Genomic DNA, 17,580 nt, shown 5'->3' with positions numbered 1-17,580 from the left:
CTCTCTCTCCCCCTCCCTCCCCCTCTCCCCCCTCTCCCCCCTCTCTCCCCCTCTAATAATGTATATTTCTGTTTAATTAATACGATCTAATTAGAAAACTGAAATTGGGCATTTTTGAAATCCTAATTAGAAATATTTTTTTCCCGTTGTTGGAAGGCAGCCACAAATTGAACGCGTTGCTCAAATTCTGGTGCATTCAGACCTGGTTAATTCTCTTTTGCTTGCTGATTCTGATGAAAGACGGAATGATGTAAGTTTAGTTAATTTGATTTTAGATTAGATGCCTTCAGATATATCAATCGACACAAGGATAGAACAACCTACTTTCGGAAAGGTGCTTTTGGGGAGTAGAGGGATGTTTGTGGATAGATATATGTACTCAATATGTGTAGTATTATTATTTGCCTATACATTTTTCTTAAATATCCTCTTTATCCTGGCACTGACATGCTTGAATCTTAAGAATTAACTTTTCTTAATAGCATCATTTATGAGAATTTAATTGAGATTGGACTAGCCATTAGATATGGTTTATTTGATCATTTGTATTCGGTACAATTATGTACAAATTATCAGGTGCAATTTTATTTATGATCTCTGCGTTAGTTCAGGGGACTAATGTGGAAGGAGGAGTTGGAATTAAGCTTTGTGGACTTCATGAAGGATGGGGCACAGTGGCTGGTGGATAACACTGACATAAAACTTGTTGGTCAGTAGAGATGCCATCAAATCATTTCATCACTTTGGTAAACGTTTGCAGTTTAATAAAATTATCCAGTACTTGGTTATTTAAAGATATTTCAATTCATATATATAGTTCGTATCTGAAGTTTTTCTCTTTTTCGCATTAAGTTCTTATCTGAGCTAAACAATTATGTGGCTTACAGTCTTATCTCGTATAGTGCACAGTACAAAATATACGTCTTCTGCTAACAATGCATACTTATGTTGAAAAAGAGTGGTGTTATTTGTGTACAAACACAATTCTTCTGTTCTGGAACTCAGGGATTGATTATTTATCTGTTGCTGCTTTTGATGATATTATTTCTGCTCACATTGTTTACCTTGAAAGAAGATCTTTATTGCTGGTATAAATTTGGGCAAACTACACATCACTTTACTATATGAATAATAGACTTGCATAGTTCCCTGTCTCTGTTTGACACACACAAACACAAAGTTGTGATACACATTTTCTTTTATACAAGTAAAAAGTATTTGTAGCTGGCACAATTTATCTTTAAATATGTATCTATATGCTATGGGGACTCTGATTCCATCACTTTGTAAAGCTAATTAGAAAAGACAACCACCGGTAGATGCATTATGCTTCACTATCTTTGATGTGCCCTTGAAGTCACAAGCTTCCACATCTTCATTTTGAATCTGAAAATAATTGTTAAATGTATACGATGCCTTATGCGCTTCATCCAAATTGCTGCATGATCCTCCATCCTTCAAGCTGGTATAATCACCCATTGTACATGCATATTGTACATTGGATTCTGCATCCTTAGGATTCTTGACTTTGTCGGTGTCCAACACACACCATTGCTGCTCAAGATACTGCACATTCTTTGCTGGCATTTTATCGTTCCCGTTTCCTGTAAAGTCTAGTGAGTACTTTGGTTGTCCGTCGTATCTAAAAATCCCCCAATGGCGCTCAAATGGGCCCAGGGCTACACTTTTTAGATTTTCATCCATTAGACTTAAAAGGTAGCACTCAATATAGCCAGGATAGAGAGGAGTTCCTTTGTTAGTTGCCATTTTTTCTGAAAAATCGGTCGTGGAATTTTTTAGCCATCTTGGCATTAGCAGTTGGCTTTTTTCAAAGACCAATAAAGAGTGTCAATATTTGCATCAAACATGTTGTTGTAGCTAATGTTTTTGTCTTGAACAGGTTTGGCCCCTCCATCGAAGAAAGCAAATTGGACAGGAAAATCTGGGTTCTGGTAAAGACTCAGAAAAGGGTAGATGTTAACAAGGAACATAGAGTCGTTGTCACTGAGAAATTTCGCAATTTTACCTATAATGTCTTTGATGTCGCTGCGAAAATGACCATCACATGGAACACCTGAACCTCATTCATATACATCAACATTTTGTGGGGTGGTTACTTTTATATTGTTATGGCCAGCTTCATTCAAAGCCTTTTGAATGTTTTCCATAGCAGGTAACAATGTCTTTAGGTTAGAACCATTATAGGCTTTTAAGAACAGTTCATTTCCTACAGCAACAGACCTGGAAAATCATTGAAATAGATTCATCAGATTTCTATATGACAGAAGATATATAGCTCATATCCGCTAGGAGAATGTTTTATTTAATGATCTTTGGAGTTTATCCTGATTCTTAAATTCATTTCTGTTCTTGTGGTCATTTTTTTGATTGATTTGATACTTGATTAAATGTCCTGTGATTATTCTTCAATTCAGTGTATGTGTGTAAATTCTGGGTACACTACACTGTATAAAGATTCTCAAAATATTAATGCTTTATTTTTACACCCCTTTTTCTTGATTTTCTTGATATTTGTTTAGTGCCCATTTGTTTTTGTTTTTAATTATTATTGAAATTTGTTTGTGATATTGATGAGTTTGTGTAGGTCTCCAGATGGGTCTGGCTTTCTTACCTCTACTGATAATAACACTTTTCATGGCTTCACCTTGTAAGTACACTTGTAGCCTCTTTCATATGAACTGAACACACACAATTGGGTATCAACACGAATGATCTTGTCAATTTTCAGGGTCCAAAGTTATTTTACATTTCTGTTACGCAGCATCCTTCATTTAAATAAATTTTCTATGCATAGCAGACCGGGGCTGTGCATCCGGACCAAATGCATTTCTAGCCGTGTTGGGAATTATGAAAAATGTGGACAAGATACGCGAACAAAGAGGCTTTAGGTCACCAGGGTTTTGGGTCTAATTAAATGATCTCTCCCGGGAAATAATTTTAACGCCCTTTTCGGGGCCTTGCCATAGTTCATAATAATATGAGAACACATATATTGTGTGTCTTGATTGTTTTTATATGTTCATATATATTTGGATTTGCTGGATAGATGTAAACTGAACTTAACATCATTGACTCACAGGAAGGCAGAGGTAACTTGGAGTTAAAATTAGAGAAGCAGATGAGACGCAACATGATGTTAGCAGTTCAAAGCCAGTTACTGAGATTTTGATGATTAGTTAAAAGTCGGTGCTTTTAATTGTAGTGATAAGGGTGCATTTGTATTAGCCAGTTAGCTTGTCTTGTTATTTATACCTAGTTAGAGGTACAAGGTTGTATTATTTTTGGTTATTTTGTTGACTTGTATAAAAAACAGGTTTGTGGCATGTTCAATTTACAAACAAATTTTGTCAATTTTTTTTAGAAATTTGTTATATTAGGTACTTCAATGTTACAAACAAATTGGTATAATATAATACCAATCATTATAAAACTCTTACAGTAGGAAAAAAATGTTAGTATGCTTTTGTGGCCCGCGTGTGGGGCCCACAGGTGGGGTCCACATGTAGGGTCCATTTTTTTTACAAATTCTAAGTACAAAGGTAACATACATAGTATGATACTATAGACATACTTTGATGTTACCTTTGAAGCCTATTGTAACATAAAATTCAATGTTGCAGCAGGGTAAAGGGGATGTTACCTTAGGGGCCAAAGGTAACTCGAAAAAAAGCAACTTAATTTTTATGTTACCTTAGGGCTTTTTCTGGCTGTGGTAACACTTTTTTGGGCCTGTTGTAACATTTTCTTGGTGTTGCTGTAGGCCATTTATGGTGTAGTGTCTGGAACCTAATTCTAGCATGACACAGTTGCTAAAATTAAAGTACCTATCAGAAACTAGCATATAAAGCATATTAACAAGAGATGAAGTTATGGCATCAAAATTGCTAATCTTCCCAGAGAAAACCTTAATAAAGGCATCTCCAAGAAAACTTCATTCTTTCCTAAGGCCTTTCCTTCTAATGCTACCTAAACTAGCAGAATCAAAAGCATAGCCTATGGAATCTAACATAGCAGATACATCTTTATCAGTGTGTGGTGTTATGGCATTATTCTCAGGCAACTTAAAGCAAGACTGTATATCATCACAGTTAATGCAATAATCCTTACCTTTGAGAGAGAAGGCAATAGTCATATCTGTGGAGTTGAACTCTACAGTTATCCAAATCTCCTCAATCACCTCACAGTAGATGGTTGGGGCTTCCAGCATTGCATAGCTCAGTTTGCAGTGTTTGATGAAGTCCATCATCTTGTGATAATCAGAATGGGCTTCATTCTTTTCAACCAAGGCTACGAAATTATTATTTTCATAAACAAATCCTGTTTGAGACATAATTTTGACTACTGGTGCCATTGTTGTGAGTAGAGGTTGCAGAGAAAAAACTTGAGAATTTTGGAAGAGAAGGAGAATAAAAATTGCAAGAAAGCGTAAAGTGAAAAATAAGAGTTCAATGGGCTTTTATACTTTCTTGAATTAAAACGTAAATAAAATGATACTTTTAAGTAAATTACAGCCGTTTAAGAATAAATAAAACTGTAGAAATTCTAAACTGCCTTTAAAACAAATACATACAACAGTGTATATCTGTATCAACGGTTAAGTAAAGAAATCAACGGCTGTGATTTACTGAAAGTAACTGATGTGACACTTCAACGGATAAGGTAAATAGTTATCCGTTGATGACCAACACTATTTTATCCGTTGAGGGATAAAATTACCAGAAATGTATTTGTCTTTCAACGGATAATGAACATCCGTTGATAGAACAATTTTGGATTTCAACGGATAGGGAATATCCGTTGATAGGATAGGTCTTTCTTGAAGCCAACTTTGTTCTTGCAGCAAATTCATTTCAGGCTCCAATGCAGATTATGTAGAAGTCATAAATTTATGAATAATTAAGCATACCTAGCTTACTTACTAATCTTGTGAATGTTGATTCATCAAGTGGCTTGGTAAATATGTCTGCAATCTGCTTTTCAATTGGAACAAAATGAAGTTCCACTGTACCTTTCATCACATGTTCCCTAATGAAATGATACTTGATATCAATGTGCTTGGTTCTTGAGTGTTGCACTGGATTTTCAGTAATGGCAATGGCACTTGTGTTATCACAGAATATTGGAATTTTGTCAACAGTCAAACCATAGTCAGATAGTTGATTTCTCATCCATAGTATCTGTGCACAGCAACTACCAGCAGCAATGTACTCAGCTTCAGCTGTTGATGTAGAAACAGAGTTTTGCTTCTTGCTGAACCATGACACAAGCTTGTTTCCTAGAAATTGACAGGTGCCAGTTGTGTTTTTCCTGTCTATTTTACAGCCTGCATAATCTGCATCTGAGTAGCCAATTAGATCAAAACCAGACTCTCTAGGGTACCAAATTCCTAGATTTGGAGTCCCTTTGAGATATCTGAAGATTCTTTTAATAGCCACTAAGTGAGATTCTTTAGGGTCAGCTTGAAATCTAGCACAGAGACATGTAGAAAACATTATATCAGGTCTACTAGCAGTTAAATATAAAAGTGAGCCAACCATGCCTCTATAACTTGAAATATCCACAGACTTTTCAGCCTTGTTTAATTCAAGCTTGGTGGCAGTGGCCATGTGAGTTTTTGCAGATGAACAATCCATTAAGTCAAACTTCTTTAAAAGATCATAAATGTATTTAGTTTGACTAATGAAAATTCCATCACTAACTTGTTTAACTTGTAAACCAAAAAAATAAGTTAGCTCTCCCATCATGCTCATTTCATATTTACTTTGCATTAACTTAGCAAACTTTTTACAAAGCTTATCATCTGTAGATCCAACTATAATATCATCTACATAAATTTGAACAAGTATTTTAAAGCCATTAACATTTCTAAAGAAGAGAGTTTTGTCAACAGTACCTCTTGTGAAGTGATTATCTAGAAGGAATTTTGACAAAGTCTCATACCAGGCTCTAGGTGCTTGCTTTAGTCCATAGAGTGCTTTCAACAGATAATACACATAGTCTGGAAAGTTTGGATCTTCAAATCCTGGAGGTTGGCTTACATAAACTTCTTCCTCCAATTCCCCATTTAGAAATGCACTCTTGACATCCATTTGATAGACTTTGAAATTGGCATGGGCTACATAGGCTAAAAAGATTCTGATGGCCTCAAGTCTGGCAACTGGAGCAAATGTTTCATCAAAATCTATCCCTTCTTGTTGAGAATAGCCTTTAGCAACCAATCTGGCTTTATTCCTTATGACAATGCCATTTTCATCCATCTTGTTTCTGAATACCCATTTTGTGTCAATAGAACTCTTGTTCTTTGGCTTGGGTACCAGCTTCCATACTTTGTTCCTTTCAAATTGGTTTAGCTCCTCTTGCATTGCTAAAATCCAATTTGGATCCAATAGTGCTTCTTCCACTCTCTTAGGTTCCTCCTGTGATAAAAGCTACTATACAGACATTCATCTTGAGTAGCACTTCTAGTTTGCACTTTAGATGTAGCATCACCAATGATCAGTTCAAAAGGGTGATTCTTGGTCCATTTCCTTTGAGGTGGCAGATTAGCTCTAGATGAGGTTGCCTTAGTATTGTCATGATGTGAGATAGAATGTTGATTGGTTGAAACTCCCCCTGAGTTGCTGATCCTTTGAAAGGAATTGGGAGCTCTATCAACTGATGAAGTGAATTGATTATCCGTTGACAGACTGTGATCAACGGATGCTTCATTATGAACTTCAACGGATGATGCACTTTGTCTTTCAACGGATGCTGCATTGCTTCTTTCAACGGAAGCTGAATTATGACTTTCAACGGATGCAGCATTATGTGCATTATCCAAAGGCAGATTCTGAATTCTTCTTGAGATGCCTTCTTCATCATTCTCATCTTCACTATCATCACAATATATCTCAATGTTGTCAAATTTGAGTCCTTTATGATGTCCCTCATCTGTTAGTCCATCAATCTTTTTATCATCAAACACAACATGCACAGATTCCATGACAATGTTTGTTCTTAGATTGTAGACCTTATAAGATTTTCCAGCAGAATAACCAACAAATACTCCTTCATCAGCCTTTGCATCAAACTTCCCTTTGTGATCAGATTGATTCCTTAAGATGTAACATTTGCAACCAAAGACATGCAGAAAGTTTAAAGTTGGTTTTCTTCTCTTGAATAGTTGATAGGGAGTCATGCCTTTTGCCTGATTGATTAGAGAAATATTCTGAGTGTAACATGCACAGTTAACAGCCTCAGCCCAAAAGTAAGTTGGGAGTTTTGACTCTTCAAGCATTGTCCTTGCAGCTTCAATTAGTGATCTGTTCTTCCTTTCCACCACAACATTTTGTTGTGGAGTCCTTGGAGCTGAGTACTCATGCATGATCCCATTTTCTTCACAGAACAACTTCATGGTTGAATTCTTGAACTCAGTTCCATTGTCACTCCTAATATTCCTTACTTTGAAATCAGGATGATTGTTGACTTGCTTGATATGATTGATAATGATTTCACTAGCTTCATCCTTTGATCCAAGAAAATAGACCCATGAAAACTTTGAGAAATCATCTACAATCACTAGGCAATATCTTTTCCTTGAAATTGACAATACATTGACTGGTCCAAAAAGATCCATGTGTAGCAGTTGTAATGGTTCATCAATTGCAGATTCAAGCTTCTTACTGAATGATACTTTCTTTTGCTTTCCTTTCTGACAAGCATCACACAGTCCATCCCTTGTGAATTCCACTAGAGGCATTCCTCTAACTAAGTCCTTTTTGACTAGATCATTCATTGTCTTGAAATTTAAATGGGATAGCTTCTTGTGCCATAGCCAACTTTCAACTGCACTTGCTTTGCTGAAAAGACAAGTAATGGATTCTGCATATGTAGAGTTGAAGTCAGCTAGGTACACATTTCCTTTTCTAACTCCAGTTAGAACCACTTTATTGTCCTTCTTACTTGTGACAATACAGGCTTCAGAATTGAAGGAAACAGTATTCCCTCTGTCACATAGTAGACTGATGCTCAATAAGTTATGTTTGAGACCATCAACCAATGCAACTTCATCAATGATGAAATTTTCTTTTGAAATCAAGCCATATCCCATAGTGAATTCTTTGCTGTCATCTCCAAAGGTTATGCTAGGGCCAGCTCTCTCCTTAAACTCTGTGAGCAGGGTGAAATCTCCTGTCATGTGTCTTGAACAGCCACTGTCCAAGTACCATAGATTCCTTCTTTTTCCCTACACACAACAAAATCAATCAAGTTGATTTTGGTACCCAAGTTTCCTTGGGTCCAGCCTTGTTAGTCTTTTTCCTAGACTTCATTCCTCCTGCATCTTTTGACTTAGGTAGCTTTGGGTCAACCTTGATCTCAGATGTAGTTGGTTGAAGTGTAGGGTTAGTCACAGAATCACTTAGCACATTTGATTGAATTTGATAAGGCATAGATTGTGCAAACATGTTATTCCACATAGACATATTGTATGGCATTTGAGGCATACTAAATGCAGTAAAATAAGGATTTAATATATGGCATGTTTGCAAAATGTGCATGGGGATTCTGATGAGACATAACAGGCATAGCATGCAGAGGTGACATAGACATGTTAGGCATGGAGGGATTTGAAGGCATGGGAGCATTTTTAACAGATTTGCAATTATCAGATAGGTGATTAACACTTTTACAATGCACACAGCTTTTTCTAGGAGCATACCTATCAGGTGTGTAATTGTTATATTTATTAATCCCTATCTTCCCATTTCTTTTAGATTTTCTTTTAATTTCCTTCTTATCCTCAACCAACTTAAGCCTATTTTTCAGCTGATCCAAAGTCATGTGTCCTATATTCACCTTACTGGAATCTTTGGATGTGCTAGCTCCTTCTTTGATAAAGTTCTTGAGAGTTGAATCATTCTTCTTATTAAGGTTTTTATTTTTAAAATTACTTGCCTGTTTTAATTGATGAGCCTTCAACGGATGCTCCTTTTCTTCCTTCAACGGATAACTTTCATCATCCGTTGATTTCACATCCGTTGACAATCCATCAGTTAATTCTAACTCCTTTTTGTTCTTCTTCCAGGCATCCTCACAGAATGATTCAATTCCTGAACCTTGGCAATTTGAACACTAACATCCCTAGATGTTTTCCAGGCCTTGATTACCTCTTGCTCACTTTCTAACTGTTTAGAAAGAATTTCTACTTTCTTAACAGCTTCTTTTAGTTCACTCTCAACAGTCAAGCATTTAAGTTTAATCTTTTCAAGCTCAATTACCTGATTCTCTAACACAACATTCATATCACTTAAAAATACATTATTCTCTTTGATCCTAGTGTTTTCTTTAGCTAGTGATTTAAGGGAAACACGCAAATGATATAATTCATTGGATATATCATTTATGGCTTCATTGCATTCATGTTTAGAAAGCTGAGAGAGATCAGTATTAATTACCTGGTTGCTTGATGAACTAGTTTCATTTTTATCAGAACTAGCCATCAGGGCTAGGTTGACATATTCCACATCATCATCTTCATTGACCCCATCTGCTGCCCAATCATCTTGAGTGAGAAAAGCTCTTTCCTTTTGTTTGAGCAAATCAAAATACTTCTTTTTGTAATCAACTTGCTCAAATTTCTTTTTATTAGAGATTGGCTTCCTACACTCACTTGCAAAGTGTCCACTCATACCACAGTTATAACATTTGAACTTGGATTTGTCCACCATGTTTTTGTTTGGCTTAGTGAATTTTGTATTTTTCCTGAACTTCATCTTTACAAACCTCCTGGACAGAAAAGCCAGATATTCATCAATATCATCAGAGTCATCCTGATTGGAATTGTCTTCATCCTCAGCTACTTGCTCTTTACCCTTGCTTGATTCTGATTTGCTTGTGCCAATTTTGAGACTTGGCATTGTCTTTTCTTCATTCCTGGCTTCAACCTTCTCACTGTCAGCTACAAGTGCAACTGATCCTCCTTTTCTCTTTCCCTTTTCCAACAGCTCATCTTGCTCCATCTAAAGTTCATAAGTCTTCAAAATTCCATATAATCTTTCAAGTGTGAAGTCCTTATAATCTTGAGAATTTCTTAGAGAAACAGTCATGGGCTTCCATTCCTTAGGTAGAGACCTTAGAAATTTTAAATTGGAGTCCTTGACTTGGTACACTCTCCCATACAGCTTCAATCCATTCAACAGTTTCTGAAATCTGTTGAAGGTATCATTCAATGATTCTCCTTCTTCAAAGTGAAAATATTCATACTGTTGAATGAGAAGCTGCATTTTGTTTTCTCTAACTTGCTCAGTGCCTTCACAGATAAGCTGCACAGTATCCCAAATTTCCTTAGCAGTTTGGCTGTTGATGACATTGTAAAACATATCTTGATCCAGACCATTAAACATAATGTTCATGGCTTTCTTGTCCTTGTGGACCTCTTCAATATCTTCAACAGTCCATTCTGCCTTTGGCTTGGGAATAGACTGTCCAACAGCAACTGTTGCAGTAGCAGTTGTGGCCACCTTGTGTGGGATGTGAGGACCATTTTCAATGCAGTTGATGTAGCTTTCATCTTGAGGAGAAGATGTAAGTGCATCTTCACCTTCCAGTGATGGTAGTTATCTCTTTCCAGGATTGGAATCTTTACTCCAATATCCTTCTTACTCATGATGTTAGCAGAATAGATCTTTAAACTCTTTGTATGTTAAGAGCTTGCTCTGATACCAATTGTTATTCCCAGTAGACTAACAATGAGATTTACAGAAGGGGGGTTGAATGTAAATCTCAAAACTTTTTCAAGTTTTGAGTAGTTTCTAAGGCTAAGTGTTTAAGTGAACAAATGTGTGTGAATTGCTTGAAGCTGATACAGACAGATATATATTCAAACACAAATGTAAAGAACACAAAGAACTTAAAACTTTTCTGGTGGATTTGTTGTTCCACCAGAGATGTGTTATTTCAGAAAATTTGTGATTCAAAGAATTAAATCACAGTTGCTTCCTAGTACAAACTAGATAATTTTCTCTCTGGATATTTCTAAACAGCTCAGGAAAATTCTTATCTAATTACTAGCTGCTACTTGGTTCATATACCACCAAGTTTACAAGTGAAGACAAAACTGTAAAATACAATTGAAAAGATTCTTCACATGTTTCTTCTTCATTTCTCTATCCAATGCAATCTAGGATAATCTGTGAATCTTTGAATACTTCCTTGTTTGCATCAGAATGGAAATGCTGTATTTTCTTGATTCCTCCTAGAGGCTTCCACATTCCAGTTTGTCTCTGTCAACCCATGTGCCTCTGTCAGCTTGTGAATTGTCACTATCAACTGCTAATGAACTAAGCATCCGTTGAAGCTTTCATCCGTTGATGCCTTATCCGTTGAGGCTTTATCCGTTAAAGCTTTATCCGTTGATGCATTATCAGTTAAAGTCTTTATCCGTTGAAGCACTTATCCGTTGATGGATATTATCCGTTGAAGCATTAGAGACATCCGTTGAAGCTTTGTTTCTTATCCGTTGAAGGTCTTCAATATCCGTTGATACTTCTTCACTTATACAAAATTACAAGGCATGAAATATTTACAATTAGCCCTCCTATTTGTATATCCATTAGTAGTCAACATGATTGATAATTTCCTACAAGATCTAAGAATTACAACTTGAAACCAGAGAATGAAATGTGCTACAATACTAAACTTATTGCTAAGTAAAGCTACTCCTTCAACGGATAGCCAAGATGGTCTTATCCGTTGAGGCTACAAACACTAGATTTCTACTTAAGTGTTTTGTTTAACTTATCATCAAACTAATACACATATTCCTAACAATCTCCCCCTATTTATGTCTACTAGAACTGTAGGCATAAATTTGGGTTTAGCTTGATGATAACAAAACACTTGACAAATATATAAACTGTAATAAAGCAGAAATTCAAAAGTGCTACAAAAATGTATATGCTGAGATATGTGGCCTCTTTCACCACAGTTGTAGCATTTGACATTTGAGTTATCTCTTCTGTCAGACTTTCCTCCCTTGCCTTCAGACTTTCTAAACCCTTTCTTATCAGAACTTCCACTTTTCCTGAAAAACTTCTTTCCTTTTCTGAATTTCCTATAGGCTATCTTTGTGATACCCTGCACCATAAGAGCACACAATTTCATCATCTCTTCATCAGCATCCATCTCAGGTAAACTTTCAGCTTCTGAATCATCATCATCAGAATATGATGACTCTGAATCAGACTTTATAATGAGAGCCTTTCCTTTGCCCCTTTTTGAGGCAGCCATTTTAGGAGATTCCTTCTTAGCCTTAAGAGCAACTGTCCTTAACTTTCTTCCATGCCTCTTGCTCCTTTGATCCATCTCAAGTTCATAAGTCTTGAGCATACCATAAATTTCATCAAGAGTAGTTTCAGTAAGGTCATAGTTGTCTCTTATGGTTGTATACTTCAAATCTAAATTTTTAGGAAGAGCTAAAAGGAATTTAAGATTTGAATCTTCAAGATCATATTCCTTGTCCACCAGTTACAGATCATTCAAGAATTTGGCAAACCTGTCATATAAATCAGTTAATGACTCATCAACTTTTGAGTCAAAGTGCTCATACTCTTGAGTGAGTATAGTCCTCCTGTTCTTCTTGATTGCATCAGTTCCATGGCATCTTGTCTCCAAAGCATCCCATATCTCCTTTACAGTTTTGCAATTTATTACCCTGTTTGACATGACATTATCAATGGCACTATGCGACAAATGCCTTACCCTTGCATCCTTGGCAATAGATGAGATGTTTTCAGCTGTGTACTCACCTTTCTCCTTTGGTATGGTCTTTGCTGGTTGATCAGCAACTACAACAGAGAGCTTGGTAGACTTATGTGGTCCTTCATTAATTCTGTCAAGGTATTCTGAATCCGTAGCTTCCAGAAATATAGCCATCTTCACTTTCCATATGGGATACTCAAAAGGTCTCAGTATGGGAACCCTAATAGTCTCATATCGACTGTGGGTTTGAGTCTTTTGAGTTTCTTCAGTTTTGGTGGGCTTGGTTGGAGTTTGTGCTTCTTCAGACATGATTGTTTGGATCTTTACTGTATATGTGTTAACAGATAAGCTCTGATACCAATTGTTAGGTCATACAACACTGTAAAAGGGGGTTGAATACAGTATTTTTATAATCAAATCGATTTAACACAAGTATGTAACAAAGATCAAGTATATTGAATAAACTCTGTTACAATAAGAACTGTTGTTCTCTCTCAGTGATGAACAAATATCACTAAGAGCTGCTAGGTTACAATGTATAATCTTCTCGATAATGATAACACATATAGTGTAAATTCTAAGTCTGTGTTTATATAGTACACAGTTACAAGATAACTTCTAATTGATATGGAATATAATTCTGTCTCCTAAAATATATCAATCAAATATCTTCTACAAGTCTTCCAGTCTTCTAACTCTTTCCATGCATATCTTCTTTTGTTTTAGTGTAATAACCCCAATTTTTGGAAATTTTTGAAACCCTTATGAATAGTGTTTTTGCTGAATGAGAAAACTTTTCATGCCACACTATGTAGGGGTTCTGATATGGATATTCTGAGATTTTATTAGTACTTTATATGGGATATAAGTGTATGTAAAGATCGTCAGAATCCAAATTCAAACACTTTGATTTTTCCCGGAAATCCACTAGATACGAAAAGAATTGAATATAAGGTAACAGGATACGAAGGATTTAAATTAAAGGATTATAAGAGAGGATCATAAAAAGGAATATAATGTATTGAGAAAGGTTAAGGGAACCCAAGTAATAAGATCCCTGGTATGATCCCTCAAACGATAAACGAAAACGAAAGTTAAGCGAATCGTATAACAGATCAGCGATCATTAGGCAAACAATTAGGAAGTTAATCAAAGGGATTAGAGAGAGTGATGTCACCCAACCAATGAGAAGAGGACAAGGAGGGAAAGATGACATCACAACATGACATAGGCATGACATGGGAAGGAAGGAGATGTGGTGGATTATTAACCACACAAAATCAAGGTTAAATTGGTAATTAACCAAAAACAAAACAAAACCAAATCAACCAAGTCAAATAATTCATTCTTCATCAAAACAAAAAAGAAACAAAGGCATTGTTCTTCATTTGCTCTCGGCTTTTTCATCTTTAAAGGCAAGAAATTTCAAAAAATTCAAGATCCAAGCTTCCTAAATTGGTGAGTTAATTCCCTAATCATCCTTATGCATAGTTAGGGCTATATCATGAGTTTAAGCCATCAATTCTTTCTCAATCTTCTTCATTAAATCAATGAAGAAGACAATGAATAGTGTTTTCAAGTTTTTAACTTGAAATTTTTCTTGTTTTCCTTTAAGATCCAAGCATCCCAAAGACTTCTCAAAGCTTCTTAAGGCTTCCTAACTACTCCCACCACTTCAAGGAAGGTATATCATCTCCAAACCCTAGATTCCTATGTTTAATAAGATGATTTTGATTATTATGGTGATATTGTAGCTTAATGTTTGTGGTTTAGAGTTTGGGTTGAAGTGGTATTGAAATGGAATGGTATATCTTGTTGTTTTGGTTAAAAGAATGTAGTATAGTTAAATTCAAGCTTAGGCATAAGTATGAATGTTAAAATTGAGTTGATTTGGGGCCGTTGTAATGTAGTTTAGATGGAGGTTGATTGGGTTGTAAATTGGAGTTGAAATTGTGGTTGTTTGAATTGATTTAAATTTGGGAAATCGCGTAAACATAGCCGTCGTAACGTCCGATTTTCTTTAGACTGTTTTTGTGCATAACATTAGGACCCGAGAACCCCCTGCTAGATTATGACCATTGCCATTTCTAGATAGCTCGTGTTACGAGCTTCGTTTTGATATGTAGTTCGTTCGATTCCGATGCACGGTTTAGGAGAAACGACCGTTTCAAGTAACGGCGTTTCGCGAACGAAACTTTTCCCCTCGCCTTACTTTGAAACATAGGTTAAAGACCAAAAAGGGTTAATTAATGTATGAAACATTTATGGTAAGTGTGTTAGGCAGTTGGTAAGACACTCGCGAAGGAATCGCCTTAAAACTCGTAAAGGTTAAATTATTAAATATGGTGGAGCCGAGGGTACCCGAGTGACTTAAGAGAATCAGTAAGCGCAAAACAAGCGATAGAGTCTAAGTTAGTTAAAGTATAGATTTACAAGTGACTTTGGTTTAATTCCAACTTACTTGTTGCTTATAGGTTACCAGACTCGTCCCGAGCCATTTGTAACCCCCAGTCGCTCAGGCAAGTTTTCTATCCGTTATACTGTTGTTGTGATGTATATGTGTATATGCATTATCTTGCAGTAGATGCATGTTGGTTAATTAGCAAATGTTGCGATAGATTGTAGCATGTTATATGGTACATATGCATGCCTGTTTCATATTTTTGCCATATATATACCTGTCGGTTCAGTTGATAATACCTATGCTAGAGGATAGCGGTAATTTGCATATACCCTTATTATAGGGACCCAAAAGGTGAAAACATTTTCTAAAAAACTGGGAGTCGAGGATCCCGAGTAGATTTTGTATATATGTATATATATATATATATTTATTTATATATATATATGGTTATAGTTTTCAAAACTATTAATCGAATAAGGGTTATTCGATAACTTTATATTATTTATTGAATATTATTTCGAATATTATTCGAGGGCTTATGACTCCTTTATATTATTATTGAATATTACTTGGATATTCATTCGAGGATGTATGACTCCTTTATTTTATGAATATTATTTATAATATTCATTCGAGGTATTACGACTCCGCTTATTACTGAAATATATTCTTTATTTCATTAAAGAATAAGGTGTCAATAATCAAACTTATTTTCGATTATTCAAATAAAGATAGTACTTTTATATAAGTATATCTTTGGTTATTTAATATCCATTTCAAGTATAAGTTTTAATACTTCTACTTCGATTATTTTTATAAGGATTATCTTTATGAGAATATTATTTAAATAATAATATTCAGACATTTTCTAAATATATTGGGACTGATTTACTTCATTAAATCAGCATTACTCCAAACACTCTTTAAAGTATTTTCGAGTCTTCAAAATGATTTTTAAAGGTTAGAGCGGATCCCAAAACTCATTTTTATATTTAAGATCTTCCTTTTAAAGGGGATTTAAATACTCGCTCAAAACCTGAGGGATCCGGCTCTGTGGTGTATTTTATATTCGCAACGAGGTTGCTGTTTTGATAAATGAATTGATTACTTACCCAAGGTTCGGGAAGGAAGTCCATCTATTAAGTCGGCATAAGCAACATGGGCTCAGTGGGTGTCCATGAAAGTGTAAGTGGCTCAGTGGGAGTCCATCAAATGCGTAAGTGGCTGAGTGGCAGTCCAGCATAAGGTCCTATTGCGACCAGGGTGATGACCAGTGGGGAATTCGTCCATCTACTAGTAGAAAAGGTTACTTATTGGTATCTTTGCCTGATCAGCAAGATATCAGGTTTATGCCAAAATTCTTTCCTTTCCAAATTTATTGGATATTGCAATTCTGTTCATACTTTACATGACAGAGGTTTTCAGGAAACGTATGTATATATATATATATAGGTGTATATATATCGGGACTTAATGAAGTATATCATAACTTCATTTCCTTCAAAATATTTCAAAGATTGAATCTATACAAGTCTTATCTTGTAGTCTCATCAGTGTGATGAACTTTTGAAACTAATTATAACTTGAACGGTGGTAGTTCAAGTAGTATTTGGAAAAGATATAAGTATATTGGAGTATCTTGTAACTTCATCTTTTAAACTTATATCTAGTAAATGATTATCTTATGCATGACAAAGATTTTCAGAAAAACGTTGAGACAAGGTTAGATATATGAGATCACCTTGCAACGATATTTTTATACAGTTATACACTGGAACTCTGTGTGTATTATGCATGGAAGAGGACTTCCCATATTTTGAAAAGTATATGTATATATATATACTGAATATTTTGCGACTTCATCGCATTAAGATATCAACTTGGTTCATTTCTTTTGACCAGGACTTTCATGAGTACTATGAGAAGGCTCATATATTGTTAATCATTATACATATTATTTTGGTGGGCTTGCTGCTCACCCTTGCTTCTTCTTTCATCACACAACATCAGATAGATAAGATGAACATGACCAAGCTCCCAATTCGCAAGCGGATAGGAAATGTATCGCAGCTTTCTGGAAGCGTTGAGGCCGCTGTAGCTGACGTAGAAATTACCAATAGGCTAAGTGTTCAACTAATAATGTACCAGACTTATGTATATCATGAATTGTAATAATGGCAAAGAAATGTAAATTTATTCAGAAACCTGTTTAAGGTGCATTGTCATATAATTGTGGAATAAAACGACTTGTGATTATTTTTGGATATTCATCTCTGAGACTATAACTTGTGGTGTGTGTGTTTATTGTGGGGTCACAGTACAGAGTAGTTGATTATTTATTAGAATTGGGTGTTATTAAGGGAAATGGAACTCGTGACAACCCGGATCCCCGACCCCGGATTTGGGGGTGTTACAGA

The 17,580-nt window shown here is 35.6% G+C and overlaps 1 protein-coding gene across 1 annotated transcript; it reads right to left on the bottom strand.

Annotated features, from left to right (window-relative positions):
- Positions 1–1,296: 1,296 nt before the first annotated feature.
- Positions 1,297–1,767, bottom strand: LOC141664854 (glucan endo-1,3-beta-glucosidase 8-like). Its single transcript, XM_074470809.1, has one exon. The coding sequence runs from the start codon at positions 1,765–1,767 to the stop codon at positions 1,297–1,299; it is 471 nt and encodes a 156-aa protein (XP_074326910.1).
- Between the last annotated feature and the right edge of the window lie 15,813 nt (positions 1,768–17,580).

The sequence above is a fragment of the Apium graveolens genome, chromosome 6 (assembly GCF_009905375.1).
Source record: "Apium graveolens cultivar Ventura chromosome 6, ASM990537v1, whole genome shotgun sequence".
Taxonomy (NCBI): domain Eukaryota; kingdom Viridiplantae; phylum Streptophyta; class Magnoliopsida; order Apiales; family Apiaceae; genus Apium; species Apium graveolens.
Note: the sequence above shows the minus strand (reverse complement) of the source record. Positions and strands in the feature narration are given on the sequence as shown.